We start from the raw sequence: 16549 nt of genomic DNA on the forward strand, positions 1-16549 counted from the left end.
ATTTCAGTGCTTAATTCTGGTACATTAGACTCAAATATCGGGTATGCAAAGATCGCTTGTGGATTTACAAACGATCTTCACATACCTGGTATTTCAGAACAATATAACAATTCATACTGCCCCCACCAGTTGACACAATGTCAAACATATATCTTACTTTTGGTTCAATAGTGATTATGCTGTTTCAAATAGAAGAGGCCTGCATTTTTCGCTAATTTCCTACAAGGTCCTGACGAGTGGGAACTCCGGATCATTCTTTATCTTATTGCACTCTTTGTCTGCATTGTTACGAGCAGTTTGGTCATAACCAACAAACACCATGTAAAAGACAGGAAGTTCAAGCTTGGAGTACTACAGATTTAACAGATGATTGTGGACAGAGTTCTAGCTCGAATGGACAACGATGGAGAGGAATTCGGCCCAGGTGTTGCTCTTCCCGGAATTCGCCTGAGGTAATTGAGGGAAGTAATGCCCTACTTACATCAAGACGATCTGGCACTGCTTCAATCCCCATTCCTCCCAAATACGAGTTTATTCTTATTTACAGTGGTACCTCACTGGACCACAGCAGAAAGTGTTACCAGGAATACATGAGCAAAACAGTGAACATGGAGAGATGTGTACCTTCACTGTGAATCTCTCCCCAAAAAACAAAGGGGCATCCAAATTCAGACTAACTGCAATATAATGAAAATAGGTATCCTGTTCAGAGTTACATCGATTTACAAGTACATGCCTCATCATAGTGTTAGACTGAGTAACTTCTGATCATCATCATCACCACCATCGTCATCATCACATGCAACTCATTTGACGAGTGAGTGGCACGGTATATTGGCATGAGTTCGACCCAACTGTCGATTTATGTCCTACATGTACCTATCACGAGTACTGCGGTATCGTACTGAGATTGTATTGCCAACTCAAAGTTGGCAACGTGACTCGATACCACAGACATTAGCGAGGGCTCGCTGCAATCCGCAATTACATATGGGAGTCGCTCCTAAAGACCCGCCTCCCCTCTCTGCATCAGCAGCGCCCTCACACTGAGGTCAATGTAGTGTCGAGCAAGCAAGCGTTCTGGCCAGTTTGAGACCTCAGCTACAGCACTCAGTACCATGTAGGACAGTGACAGTTAAAAGTTTATGATGACTTGTACTTTCTAAATGTATCTTGTACTGCAAGAGAAAGGTTTGTTAAACTGTGCATCAAGTGACTCTTTGCTAATCCATGACAGTGTGGCAAGAAGTGTGATGAAGTCAAGTAAATCTTTTATTCATTTACGTTATAAAGTAAACTAATATTTCATATGTTCTAGTTTGTTGAGCCTTCTCCCAGAGCAATGCAAGAACCTACGGTTGTGGCCAGATGAAAGTAGTTTCGCCTGGTCGCCGTAAGTACCAAGTACACTACTGGCCATTAAAATTGCTACACCAAAAAGAATTGCAGATGATAAACGCGTATTCATTGGACAAATATAATAGAACTGACATGTGATTACATTTTCACGCAATTTGGGTGCATAGATCCTGAGAAATCAGTACCCAGAACAACCACCTCTGGCCGTAATAACGGCCTTGATATGCCTGGCCATTGAGTCAAAACAGAGCTTGGATAGCGTGTACAGGTACAGCTGTGCCCATGCAGCTTCAACACGATACCACAGTTCATCGAGAGTAGTGACTCGCGTATTGTGACGAGCCAGTTGCTCGGCCACCATTGACCAGACGTTTTCAATTGATGAGAGATTTGGAAAATGTGCTGGCCACGGCAGCAGTCGAACATTTTCTGCACCCAGAAAGGCCCGTACAGGACCTGCAACATGCGGTCGTACATTATCCTGCTGAAATGTAGGGTTTCGCAGGGATCGAATGAAGGGTAGAGCCACGGGTCGTAACACATATGAAATGTAACGTCCACTGTTCAAAGTGCCGTCAATGCGAACAAGAGGTGACCGAGACGTGTAACCAATAGCACCCCATACCATCACACGGTTGACACGCCAGTATAGCGATGACGAATACACGCTTCCAATGTGCGTTCACCGCGATGTCGCCAAACACAAATGCGACCGGCATGATGCTGTAAACAGAACCTGGATTCATTCGAAAAAATGACGTTTTGCTTTTCGTGCACCCAGGTTCGTCGTCGAGTACACACATCGCAGGCGCTCCTGTCTGTGATGTAGCATCAAGGGTAACCGCAGCCATGGTCTCCGAGCTGATAGTCCACGCTGCTGCAAACGTCGTCGAACTGTTCGTGCAGATTATTGTTGTCTTGCAAACGTCCACATCTGTTGACTGAGGGATCGAGACGTGGCTGCACGATCCGTTACAGCCATGCGGATAAGATGCCTGTCATCTCGACTGCTAGTGATACGAGGCCGTTGGGATCCAGCACGGCGTTCCGTATTACCCTCCTGAACCCGCCGATTCCATATTTTGCTAACAGTCATTGGATCTCGACGAACGCGAGCAGCAATGTCGCAACACGATAAACCGCAATGGCGATAGGCTACAATCCGACCTTTATCAAAGTCGGAAACGTGATGGTACGCATTTCCCCTCCTAACACGAGGCATCACAACAACGTTTCACCAGGCAACGCCGGTCAACTGCTGCTTGTGTCTGAGAAATCGGTTGGAAACTTTCTTCATGTCAACACGTTGTAGGATTCGCCACCGGCGCCAACCTTTTCTGAATACTCTGAAAAGCTAATCATTTGCATATCACAGCATCTTCTTCCTGTCGGTTAAATTTCGTGTCTTTAGCACGTCATCTTCGTGGTGCAGCAATTTTAATGGCCAGTAGTGTAGTTTAGCGAAGTGGTAAGTAACACTTTAGGGGAAAAAAGGCATAAGCATGGGCATGAAAACTACGAATAGGCGTAACCAAGCCTTGACAAGTAAACGCCTGCTCACCTGTGGCCGTTCCTGCTGGCTAGGTGGAGCGGCGTGTGTGGGAACACGGCGCCTGGACACGTGTACGGCTGGATCAGCTCCGGGTGCGTCCTCACCAGCAGCTCCACAGTCTCCAGTCTGCAAATACGTATGCCACGTGAGAACACCGGATAAATGTATGACTGGGTTGCGACCGCCGCAACATCTCCAACACCTTCAGCCTGTAACCACACATATTAACTGTTTTGGACAAGTGTAAAGCTGTATTCTTATGTCACACCATCGTCTCCAACCTGCGAACACGTCATGCAATGTCTGAACATTTACACCACTGAATCAGACCTGGATAGTTGGGCAGCAGTAGCTCCTTTATCCAGCTTGCAAACACATATGTCATGTGAGGGTCAGGAACCCAGTCCAGTACACAGTTCTAATATGCAAGGACGTTTCACAACAGCGCACGCCTCGTAGCAAAGTGAGATTCATTCTGGAAACATACGTCGTTACTCCAGAATGAGATTTTCACTCTGCAGCGGAGGTGCGCTGATATGAAACTTCCTGCCAGATTAAAACTGTGCGCTGGACCAAGACTCGAACTCGGGACCTTTGCGTTTCGCGGGCAAGTGCTCTACCAGATCAGCGCATCCTCCGCTGCAGTGTGTAAATTCTCATTCTGTAAACATCCCCTAGGCTGTGGCTAAGCCATGTCTCCGCAATATCCTTCCTTTCAGGAGTGCTGCTTATGCAAGGTTCGCAGGAAAGCTTCTGTAAAGTTTGGAAAGTAAGAGACGAGGTACTGGCAGAAGTAAAGCTGCGAGGACGGGGCGGGAGTCGTTCTTGGGTATCTCAGATGGAAGAGCACTTGCCCGCCAAAGGTAAAGGTCCCGAGTTCGAGTCTCGGTGCGGCACACAGTTTTAATCTGCCAGGAAGTTTCATACGCCGTCACTGTTTTGTCCACCTACATGGCTACATCTACTCTGGGTGGGTCCTTCGCAGCAACCCCACTTTCTTCTACAACCTGCAAAGACATACACCATGTACTCTACTGAACGTGTATATGGTTAGATCAATTACCGGTAAGTCGTCACCAGCCCCTAAACAAGTACGCCTTGTTCTGTACTGGTCCAGTGTAAATAATCTTTATCAGCTGAGTATAGAGGTATGCTGAATTCCATTGACCGCCGTACTGAGAGTCCAAGCAGAATAACTGTTTGTCGCGCTGAGTGTCCAGATATTTTGAATTCAACTGCCTTCCATACCTAAAAGGGAAATTCCCTATCGCACCGCAACCCCCCCCCCCCCTTAAGATTTAGTGGTAAAATGGCCCAGTGGACAGCCCGTCGAAAACTGAACACAGATCAAGCGTGAAAACAGGAAGAAGGTGTACTGAACTGTGAAAAAAAAAAAAAAGCAAAATAGCAACAGTGAAATGATCCAAGGGCAGGAAGTTCAATAAAAAGCAGCCTGAAAGACAAAGGGCGTGGTGGTTAAGTGGTCATAGTGTTGGACGTGAAGCGTGCGAGCAGTGTTCAAAACCACCTCGTGCCACTTTTTTTTTTTTTTTTTTTTTTTTTTTTTTTTTTTTTTTGCAACATTATGAGCCGTCCGTCCGGTAATTGAGATGTTTGTTCTCTTTTTGTAGTCTTGGCAGTTGTCATACTATAGATTAGCTATAGAATGAGAGTCAAGTGGTAAGAATACGGTACCGTGGCGAGCAAACGTGATGAATAGTGAGAATAGGCTAGGTACCACACAGACTTTTCACAGAAATGAAAACAATAAATAAACGGGTGTGAACTATGTTACAACAAAGGAATTCAAAAGTCAAAACTTCCGAAACGGAACACAACTTCCAAAATGTTGAAACCAGATGTTTCAACACAGCACAGAGAAACTGTGTGATTGTGAAACTGTTGTATTCGTTTGTTGCAAATTGTGTGACAAACTAACATGTTTTCATCATTTCCTTGGGAGTGTTCAAAAAATGGTTCATTTGGTTCTGAGCCCCATGGGACTTAACATCTGAGGCCATCAGTCCCCTAGAACTACTTAAACCTAACTAACCTAAGGACATCATAGACATCCATGCCCGAGGCAGGATTCGAACCTCCGACCGTAGCAGCCGCGCGGTTCCGGACTGAAGCGCCTAGAACCGCTCGGCCACCGCGGTCGGCTTGGCAGTGTTCACATTCACATGAACACCTAAATCGGGCAAGGCAGCATATCTCATTCACTTACCAGGCGTACAAGTTAGATGAGTCAGTAAGAGATTAGTATCATATGACACACGTACTGTCGCTATGTCGTCACACCAGACGTGTTTCCCGGTGTTGACTTGTCATCAAAATTTTGCGGTTCCCATTCGAAGGCAACTTCCTTTCAGCTGCTAATAGTGTGTCATAGGTCTCTTCATTACACCCTGTTGTTGCAAACGGACGTTACACAGCGCCACAGACACAAATTTAAATACAGTGAACAACGGAGGAGAAAAAAAAATTGGCACTAAGGAAGTTTGAACACGACTCGCCCGCTTGGCAGTCCAAAACCGTGACCACTGGACCACGACGCCATTGGTCTTTTCGGCTGCTATGTGTTACACAACCTGTCCTTGAACCGTAACCTGCTTCTATTTTTCTTTCTTTTCTACAATTCAGTACACATTCTTCCTGTTTTAATGCTTGATTTGTGTTCAGTTTTTGAGCTGATGTCCACTGGGGACTCTTACCAATAAATCTGATGGGGATGCTATGGGGAGTTTCCCTTGTCAGTGTACAAATAAACCTGCAGTCTTGACTATCCAGGTACCGTTGATGTATTGCCTGCCGTGCTGAGAGCACAGGTACGTTGAAACGTTTCGCCAGCAGCGGTGAGGGTACAGGGTAGTTGAAGGGCACTGCCTGCGGCGGTGAGCGCACAGGTAGGTGGGGAATAGCTATATTACCTGCCGTACTGCGCGGCCAAGTCGAGTGCGGTCTCCTCGCGGCTGTTCCGGATGGCGGGGTCACAGCCGTGCTCCAGTAGCTGCCCAACAACCGCCGTGTGCCCGTACTGCGCCGCGCAGTGCAACGCCGTCTCGTTGTCCTTCGTCTGCAACAAAAGGGCAGTTATCACTCATCTCTCCCATAAACAAAACAGTGTGCTGAAGAACAGCAAACCATACATCATCTGATCAAAAGAATCAGGTCTCATTAATACAGAGCTGTCCACCCTCCGCCTTTATAATCGCATTAAATCTGCAGAAGAGACTTTCTATGAGAGTCGGAATGTGGAGGACTGGCAGTTCAAGAGCCGAAACCAGAGAAGTGATGTTGGATGCTGGGGTCTGGAAAGAAATAGGGCATTCTAACTTATTCCAAGGTGTTCCACTGGGTTCAGGTCGGGACCTTGGGCAGATCAGTCCAGTTCAGGAATGTTGTTGGCACAAACCGCTGCCTCCCGGATGCTGCTTTATGACAAGATGCAGTGTCATGCTGATACAAACAATATTCGTGTTAGAACCGACCCTCTACTGCATGCAACACACAATGCTGTAAAATGAGTTCATATTTTTCTGCATTTAACGTTTTCTTAAGTGCACTAAGGGTACCACACAGTAACCACAAAAACACCTCGGCAGCGTAACACTACCCACTCCGTATGTCACTGTTGGTACTACACATGACAGGCGACGTCCTGCAGGCATTCGCCAAACCCAATCACTTCCATTGGATTGCCACAACGTAAAGCGTGATTCATCACTCAAAATCACTTGTTACCAATCATTCACTGTCCAGTGGTGTTGCTCTTTACACCACTTCAATCACTACTTAACACTCACTACAAAATGTGTGGGTTATGAGGAACTGCTCCATCACTGTGCCCCGTACGTTCTATCTCTCTACAACTCCCTATGCACAGTCCTCATGCTAGCTGGACGTTGGTGGCACTTCGGAACTCACGACTGACAGCTTCCGCTGATTTAACGGGATTTTTTTCGACCACTCTCCACAGTGCTCGGCGATCCCTGTCCGTTAGTACACGATGTCTGTTTCGTCTGGTACAACTGTGATTGTCCCTTCGCGTTTCCACTTCACAATCACCAACATTCTGCCGGCCGGTGTGGCCGTGCGGTTCTAGGCGCTTCAGTCTGGAACCGCGTGACCGCTACGGTCGCAGGTTCGAATCCTTCCTCGGGCATGGATGTGTGTGATGTCCTTAGGTTAGTTAGGTTTAAGTAGTTCTAAGTTCTAGGGGACTGATGACCACAGATGTTAAGTCCCATAGTGCTCAAAGCCATTTGAACCAACCAACATTCTACTTGGGCAGCTTTAGAAGATTTGAAATGTCCCTGATCCATTTATTACTCAGGAAACATCGAAGGACCAGTCACGCTAAAGGTCAATAAGCTCTTCTCAACGACCCATCCTGTTGTGAATGGCTCCCTACTGACAATACAGTATTTTATTGGTTCAAATGGCTCTGAGCACTATGGGACTTAACTTCTGAGGTCATCAGTCCCCTAGAACTTAGAACTACTTAAACCTAACTAACCTAAGGACATCACAGACATCCATGCCCGAGGCAGGACTGGAACCTGCGACCGTAGCGGTCGCGCAGTTCCAGACTGAAGCGCTTAGAACCGCTCGGCCACACCGGCCGGCACAGTATTTTATTCTAGCAGGCCAGCCTCTCATGGCATCTAGTGGTCGCCTGCGCATTTTACAAGGTGTCCGAATACGTTTGATCAGATAGCGTACAGTATTCAGTGTGTGCCTGTTTTACATAGCCAAAGATTAAGCCTCCAATTAGGAAAGTACTGCAAGGAGGAACACGTATTTTTAGCAAGGTATTTCTTGTTAACAGCGATAAAGTTTAATTGTTATATTAGTTTTCCCCCAACAGTCAGCAATAAATATGCTGATGTTACGTAGGTCACATCAAATGGCAAGTATTCCCCTCGATCCACACGCCATTTTACCAGCCATTCTTCATTATTTTCCTTTGGAACCATCCGGCCAATCATCTGGAGTATTGACGGAAACGCTACAGCTTTACTTGTCATTGAAATATGTACCTACTCTGGTATTAATTTATACTGGTAATAAATAGGCTACCTTCCGAAGTATTTATTTTTCTTTGTGTGTGTGTAATTCTTGTATCCAGAGAGATTCACTGGTTCGAGACGAGTGTCTCATATACATATTGATCCACAAAACCCGAATAAACATCATGATGTTAACCATGGATTTACTAACATCAACACTGGTTGATTTTTAGGTCAAAAATGTTGCAGTACTGATTCTCAATAACTATTACTGCACTACATGCAATGGTGTATCACTGTGGAAAAGCTATTTTTGAAAGGATAGTATATAAAGACATTATGAGTATATGAACTTCGCTTTGTTGATAACTGTTAATGTTGATAATTATTCGACGCCTCGCAGTGACCTCTCTACAGTATGATGCACCCAAGAGTTAATTATACTAACTTCAAAGAACCCTTTATCTTAGACTTTATAATTACTATCATGTGTGTGTGTGTGTGTGTGTGTGTGTGTGTGTGTGTGTGTGTGTGTGTGTGTGTGTGTGTGTGTCACATCTCCTGAACCACTGGATCGATTTCAACCCAATATTACACACTTACCACCAATTTCCTGGGAAACAGTACTGTGGGATTTAGAACAGCCTATCTCCCTTAGGAGATGGTAACCCCTCGCATCACAGAGCGAGGGGAGGATGGTATACGAGCAATACGGTTGCCGTACGCGTAAGCGGCGAAGGCTCGGGCAGAAGACCATTTAGAATTATTACGTGTGTATTCTGACAGGTATCCCTTCCACACGGCAGTTGTGTGGTGCGTTTTCTGAAGAATATCGAGAATGACATGGAATTCGACAAGAAAAACATACGATAAAGATATATTCCGAACACTAGATTTATCTAAATTTACATTAAACACTTATGAAAGTAGTTAGCTATTTAATTCATCTTACTGTGAATCGCTACTCTCGCAGCAATTCGACAGACGGAGTTGCGAACAATATATCCATAATTAACAACGCCATAAAAATATAGTGACTTGAGGTTGGTCGGGGCATTGTTTTATTTCATCCAGGTGATTGCGAAGCGATATCTTCACCGCTCGACCAATTTTGATGTGAACAATTCAGGTTAAATAGATTATCAAGTCGCTGTCACAGTGTTTGGCACAATTTTAATTTTTTTTAATGATAGTAGGACATGTCTCACCAATGAATGTAATTAAGATCTCTTCAAATCGCCGGTGTTCACATTTTCCTCCAGATGTACAACCTGAAACCGCGAGATGGACATTGCACCGTTACTAATCATTTTCTTCGGCGGAAGTAATAAGGGCTACAGACTGCCGAAAGCAGCCTAGTAACTGGTATGTGGTGCTTACAGACCATTCTCGGAAAAGGTGAAGTGTATCTTCACTGCAGCCAAACCGCAACAGCTTTATGATCTGTTTGCTATCTACATAAAAATATGTGTATTTGAAAAAACGATGACTTTATTGCCTCCATTTAACTGGAAAACCAGCTCAATAACTCAACTAAGTTGAAGGAAGCGCTGTAGTCAAATAAAAGATGAAAATTTTGGAGTTTAACAACAGTAACTGTTGGAATAACTTCGTCGTCTTAAAAAACGGGGTGGGAGGTAGGTGCGGACGCCACTGCCAATGTCCGGAACCTATGATCACCATTGTGCTGAAGGATGAATCGTTCCTCGATAAATACAGATAATTTCTTTACTAAAATGTGTTAATCGAAGTCGTCGAAACATGTTTATAAATTTTGAAACCAAATAACAATTAGTTCAACCCACTCAGTAAAAGTGTCTTAATGCACGAAGAAATGTATTTCGAAACATAAAACAGAAATGACTTCCTTTAATTTTTCTGTTTTGTCGAAAGATACCTGTATCCGACGGTTCACAAGAAAAATTGGGATTTAAGGCATTGTCGACGACGAGGTCATTAGATAAAGCATCCAGGCATTCGCAATAGTAAATCCAGGGAATCTACGAAGAAGCTAAACATGATTAACTTGGCGGAATTTCAATCCTGTTGTGTCCCTAATACGAATCCAGCGAGTGACAACACAGTAAATACTCATTGCTGCCGAAATGTTTCTGTACATTCTGATTAATGGCGCTGTATGATTGGTCTTGGGCAATAGAAGTAGCACATGTTTGCAAAGAGAACAAAAAAAAATATATTGTCCGTTTCCAATACTGAACTGTTTTCGATTAATCTGGGGTATTTCCTTGTATTTGTATATGCTGACGTGGACCGATGACGAAACACCAAGATACATGTGCTTCTTCAATTTCTCCAGGCGTACTTTATGACGAAATAAATTTTGGGTGAACAGCCTGGTATGAGTGTGCATAGGACACAATATTTCGGCAATCGACCACGTTGCCATCATCAGCGCACCTGATGATGGCAACGTGGTCGATTGCCGAAATATTGTGTCCTATGCACACTCATACCAGGCTGTTCACCCGAGATTTATTTCGTCACCAAGATACATGTTATGGGACAATGCAACGACTGAGACCCATGAACTACACAAGGGACGTTGAAGTTGTCTTGATCATCCAAGTTCATGTAAATTCAGACTTTGTTGAAACTGCTTTCACCGACTTGTTTTTTTATAGTGTTTCATAATTGTATTGTCTTAAATTTATTTAAATTGTAATTAATTTGAGTCTTGGGTAAGTAACTATCATTTCAAAGGAGGGCGTGCTGAAAAGTAATGGTTCCGAATTTTTATGTGAAAAGCCGGAAAGCTGAATAGATAAAACAAACGTTATTAACATTCTACATCTTTGTTCTTCATATTTATTTGCTAGAATAATCAGCGTGGAGACGAACACATTCCTCCCAACGAGGGATCAGTTTGTTGATCCCGTCACTGTAGAACTTTTGACTTTGCTCACGGAGGCACAATCACTCCGCTGCTTGCACCGCTTCATCACCATCTAAGTGGAGCTCTCGAAGGTATTATTGAAGTTTCAGATACAATGAAAATTGGGACACGTCTGGACCGCATGGAGAATGATCGAAGACAGCGAACCAAAGTCGTCGGATTCTTGCATATGTTGGCACTGTCATGGTGAAGGAGAGGGTGCTTCGAATTGCGTTCAGTTTTCTGTGGGATTGCAGCACGCTGTTTCTCACGCACAGACATAGGTTATACACACGGCCATGTTACACGCTGCAATCCGGAGTCCTCTAGCGATAGAGGGTTGCAACTTTCGTCACCGAAGCAGGAAATTCGACTTAGTAATATGCGTGACATGTAATACCTCAATCGATTTTGAGAACAGAATAAAGAATTCGGAGCCATTATTTTTCAGCACGCCCTCGTAGTACGTTTTGAATATTTCATTTTTAAACTCAGTGTGAATTGGAAGTAGATTGTTTCAAGCTGTTTGTGGCTTTATAATAGTAACAAATTAATTCAAATTTTATGGGATTTGAGTTTTATTTACAATTCATTGCTATGTTGAATTTTGAATTCCGTTATTTGGGCAGTTTGTTTGTTCAAATAAATATGTACTTCCTGCAAAGGTGGACAATAAATGCAGTACTTTTAACCCGAACTCCATGAATAGTTTCCATCCTTTAATCCTAACGGCCCTACTGCGCGTAACAAAGTATTTCATATCTGCCAGTAACTGAGAAGGCACAAACACGTCAAAAATAAAAGATTAGTAGAACAAGAAACAAAAACAAGAGTTCTGTTAACATAAAGTATAAAGCAATGAGCCATTAAGGGGGACGTGGAATAACAAGCATATCTGAAAGGAGAGGAGGACAAGTCAGATTTTGCCTCACACATGCACCATACTGTAAAGTGTCATTTCATAATGAAAATCTGTGATGTTCATATTGTATCTTAAGCAAGCAAGAATGACGAATTTAATACGATTACGTCTCGAAGATCGTCCGCGAGTGCTCGCTGTTGAAAACGTACGTTGCATGTGATCGTGCTGTAGTTTCCGCCCCCTTTTCGACATCTGCAGGTTCACCGTAATCTGCATACCGCAGAGTGCTTCGTATCAATATTAACTGTTTACTGTTCTATTCCACTGGCGTACTAAGTGGGACAGAGGACGGTGGAGGGCTAAGTCTCTGAACGCGTCACGATCTGTCTCGATCTTATTTTCATGGCCATTTTGCAAGAAAAAATGGTTCAAATGGCTCTGAGCACTATGGGACTCAACATCTGTGGTCATCAGTCCCCTAGAACTTAGAACTACTTAAACCTAACTAACCTAAGGACATCACACACATCCATGCCCGAGGCAGGATTCGAACCTGCGACCGTAGCGGTCACGCGGTTCCAGACTGACGCGCCTAGAACCGCACGGCCACACCGGCCGGCCATTTTGCAAGACATGCGGTGTTACGACTGAGATAGCAGTGTTGTTAGGTCTTCCTTGCATATTCTCTTAATTTGTCTAACAGGATTTTGAGATAACAACGTTGTCATTCTTCCGACGATTGCCGTTTAACTTCCCCAGTCGTCTGCGTTACTCTTTCGTATGGGCTACACTGACCTCTTACCACCCGGACAGTACTCCTCTGAATTACTTCGGTGTCTGCTGTTGTGTCTACTTGATGAGGACTCCAAACGCTAGCGTAGGTCGCACTGGCATCTTGTATGCAGCTTCATTTTTATAGAAGCACTGAACTTTCCCAAAATCCTTCTAGAAATCGATGTCTTCCATTTGCCTTCCCCATACAGATATTGCAAGGTCTTCCTATTTCATATGGTTCGTTAGTATTACCCGGAAGTGTTTAAAAGATGTGACTGTCTGTCGAAGTATCCCATTAGCATGTATTCATCCGATACAAAATTAGTCATGGGAGTCATCTTACTTTTATCAGCAATTAGAGAGAGCTTCCATTCATTAAACCACTTGGAAATTCTCTCCTGTCAGTCTTCCTGCACTTCTTTACGATCGTTCAACGGTGCCACTTCCCTGTAGGCAACAGGGTCGTCAGCGACCCATCATTGTGCTGTTGAGTCACATCTGATAAATCGTTTATGTATATCAAGAGCCTTAATGATTATACTGCGCTTTCTTGGGCCACACCCAGTGTTACCGTCACAGATGTGGAAAGTTGGCGGCCCATTATAACGTATTGGTGTCTCTTTTGCCAAAATTTTTTCGAGCCAATCGTACATCTACAATAATTCTACATAAGATAATGTTTTCTAAACGACAATGTGGAACAAACAGTAGAACGAATAACTAGTCCAAAGTTGCAAATTATACTTTTTTTATATTCACTGGATGACTAGTTTCGGGCCGAGACCCATTTCCAAATCATTCGACAGAGCAGAAACCGAATTTACACTCATATATAATACAGGTATTACCAATTTTAGAGCATATGCCAAAAATACAGAACATATCGTTTCAAGACTTACGTAACACAGTCAAAAGCTATGTTTCAGAACATGTGAAAACCATGTCAAAATGTGCAACGAACAGTTACAGCGCATATAGGTAAGTGTCAGTGTACTCATTCTGCTGCCGTAAGGAAATTTCGGAAGGAGGCGCCATTATCAGGATACAGCAAACTCTTTTTTATTTATTAACCCTTTCCGGCCAAGTGGTTTCGGTTTGAAACCACATTTTTACTTTGCCTGCTTTTGCGATCTAGAGGTTCATTTTTGAAACCACCACCCCACGTTGATTGCTGGTGACATCTAGCGTCAGCGCCAGCTAATTGCCGCAGTAGCGAAGTGATTGTTGTCAGGTAAAAGCATTATTTGTGTAGTGCTGCGCCGAGTACACGTGCTTTCGACACAGCCTTCACATAAAATTGTTTTGTGACGTATATACTGTAGATAATAAGAATTTCAGGTAATGGATTATTCTTATGCTTCATTTAATGATATTTGGAAGATATTTTTATTGATAATTATAATGTAAACCTTAGTTTTTTTTACGAATATGTAGGTGGTTTAAGAATGAAACCACTGGAACGTAACGACCTTCAAACGGAAAATTCTTTTATTCTTTACAGCGTGTCATTGTGGATAATAGACCACCATCAAGAATAAATCAGCAATTCAGAGCTTGTGACCTTACCACAAATATGCTACTGGACATACTTGCTGAAATTCCAAGTGATACTGAGTCGGTTGCTTCGGATACTGGAAGTGAATCAGGCGAAATTGATGATGAATTTGACTTCTTTTACCTGATGAGAGCTTAGTTGAATTTGAAGAGGATGTGAATGAAGGTGTTTGTGCTGAAAGTGACTCTGTTCGCGTTAGTAGTGGCAACAATGACGGCGATGTGTGTGATGACAATACAGAAATAAATGAGCATATTGAATGGGTGCAACAGATACTGTCAAATGCAACAACTGAGTTTTCACAGGAATATGGTTCAAATATCCCATCTAACAAATCAAGTCCCGCTGAAATATTTGGTTGCCTATTTGGTGATGATTTATTAGACCATCTAGTGTATCAAACAAATTTATATACAACTCAAAAGCTTGGAGGTTCCACAGTTTTCAGACCAACCGATATTGACGAAATGAAGAAATTTCTTGCCATTAATTTACTAATGGGTATAAAAAATTATCCTTCATACAGGGGTTATTGGTCCTCTGATCCAGTTCTCCGTGATTCACACATTTCAGATCTCATGCCTCGGAATAGATTTTCGTGGTTGCTAGGGCATATTCATGCAAAGGATAACAGCCAGCACTCAAAAAAGGGAGGAAAAGGCTTCGGTAAATTGTTCAAGATACACCCACTATTGGACTACGTTAGAAAGAGGTACACAGAAAGTTATAAGCCAACAGAACACCTTGCTGTGGACGAATCAACGATTCGTTTCAAAGGCAGATCCAGCCTCAAGCAGTGTATGTCACAAAAAACCCATAAAACGTGGGTACAAAATTTGGGTACTGGCAAATGAAACTGGTTACGTTTCCAAATTTCAGCTTTATACTGGGAAAATTGGTCAGGAGGTAGAAAAGTGTCTAGGTGGCAGAGTTGTAAAACACCTTAGTTTAGAATTAGCAGGAAAGCATCACAAGCTGTACTTTGATAATTATTTTACTTCTGTACCCCTTATGCTCGATCTGAAGAAACAAGGAATATATGCCTGTGGAACAGTGAGAAAAGGCAGAGTTGGGTTCCCAAAAGACTTCGAAAATAAAAAGAACATGTCACGAGGAGAGTTCCAGTTTCGTTGCAGTGGCCAAGGTATCACGGCATTGGTTTGGAAAGATCGTAAACCAATACAGTTTCTTTCAAACTTCCACAACATTGAAAACGTGAACACAGTATCTCGGAAATCCAAAGATGGTTCTCGCACAGAACTTTCATGCCCAGATATTGTAAAGGATTACAATACCTATATGGGGCTTGCAGATAAATCCGACATGTTGAAATCAATCTATGAGATTGATAGAAAAAGCAAGAAATGGTGGCACAGAATTCTCTGGCACTTTCTTGATGTCACTGCTGTAAATGCCTGCATCATTTATAATGAACATTGTGATGATGATCAGAAAACTCTGAAGCAATTCAGACTAGCTGTAATTGCTGGTCTAGTTTGAGGAACTTCGTCATCAACTCCTAATCGCAAGAGATCTCAGATCCAGCGGAACAAATTCAAGCCATTTGTTGCACCACAAAAGCGATTTGACAGTGCATCCCACATGCCAGAAAAACGACCGTCTCGAAGATGTGCACACTGTAGTACTGCTAAAGAGCCACATCACACAAGATCATTCTGCAAAACGTGTAATGTGGGTTTGTGCTTAACAGAAACAAAAAACTTTTTCACTGAATTTCATGAGAAAATGTAGCCATGAAAACTGTCGTAACAGCCCAGTGGTTTCACTATGAAACCACCTAGAATATTTTATTATGGAATATAAATTTTATTGTTATTACACTATATTATTTCTTTTTGAGACAATAAAAGTAGATTTTGAAAGAAATTGTTATAATTTTCTTCTTATATTTATTCATGGGGCTCAAAGGGTTAAAATGTACTTCAGCCATCAAGAATACTACAATTAATACAACAACCGTACAAGTCAACAACAGGATTAATAATTTTTAATACCTTTGCCAAAAACAGTCAAATACTTAAAATCACTGAACAGTAAAACATAGGATCGTCAGATACGGCGTGTATTACCAAGTTGCATGCCATGCTGGCACGTAAAAAAAAATCATTACATGTCAGCAACAACATTGCTATTAGAAGAAAACCAGGAGAATAGGAGATCAAATATCCTTATCACTTCCGACCCTGTACAAGCGAAAAAACTTTACTGTAAAAAACTTTACAAATTACGTGAACGTAAAACAACTTTTTCTAACACGTCCCAGGTAAAAATAGACATTAATCCACAACACTGTCTTTTACAAAACATCAAAAATGTACTTTCCATCCTGAGGATGACGAAGCATAAGCACACTAATAGGCGTGTAGGGTGGGATTGTGGTTGTTGAGAGACGAGTGGAGGGAAGGGGGAAGGGGGGGTGGAGGATGGAGGACTGGGGAACGGAGGGAGGACGAGGAGCATGAAGACGAAGGAGCAAAAATTTGGGGGTCAAGTGGGTAACACGACAAGCATACATTATCAG

At 42.9% G+C, this 16549-nt stretch overlaps 1 protein-coding gene across 1 annotated transcript in view; it reads right to left on the minus strand.

Moving 5' to 3' along the window:
* The window catches only part of LOC126412963 (ankyrin repeat and SAM domain-containing protein 1A-like), a 611160-nt gene that overhangs the window by 290009 nt on the left and 304602 nt on the right, over positions 1-16549 (minus strand). Inside the window, exons 4-5 of the mRNA XM_050082855.1 lie at positions 5842-5987; positions 2921-3037 (exon numbers count right to left, since the gene is read on the minus strand). Coding sequence (XP_049938812.1) covers positions 2921-3037; positions 5842-5987 — 263 coding nt within the window. The remainder of the gene's footprint in view (positions 1-2920; positions 3038-5841; positions 5988-16549) is intronic.

The sequence above is a fragment of the Schistocerca serialis genome, chromosome 7 (genome assembly GCF_023864345.2).
Source record: "Schistocerca serialis cubense isolate TAMUIC-IGC-003099 chromosome 7, iqSchSeri2.2, whole genome shotgun sequence".
Lineage (NCBI taxonomy): Eukaryota > Metazoa > Arthropoda > Insecta > Orthoptera > Acrididae > Schistocerca > Schistocerca serialis.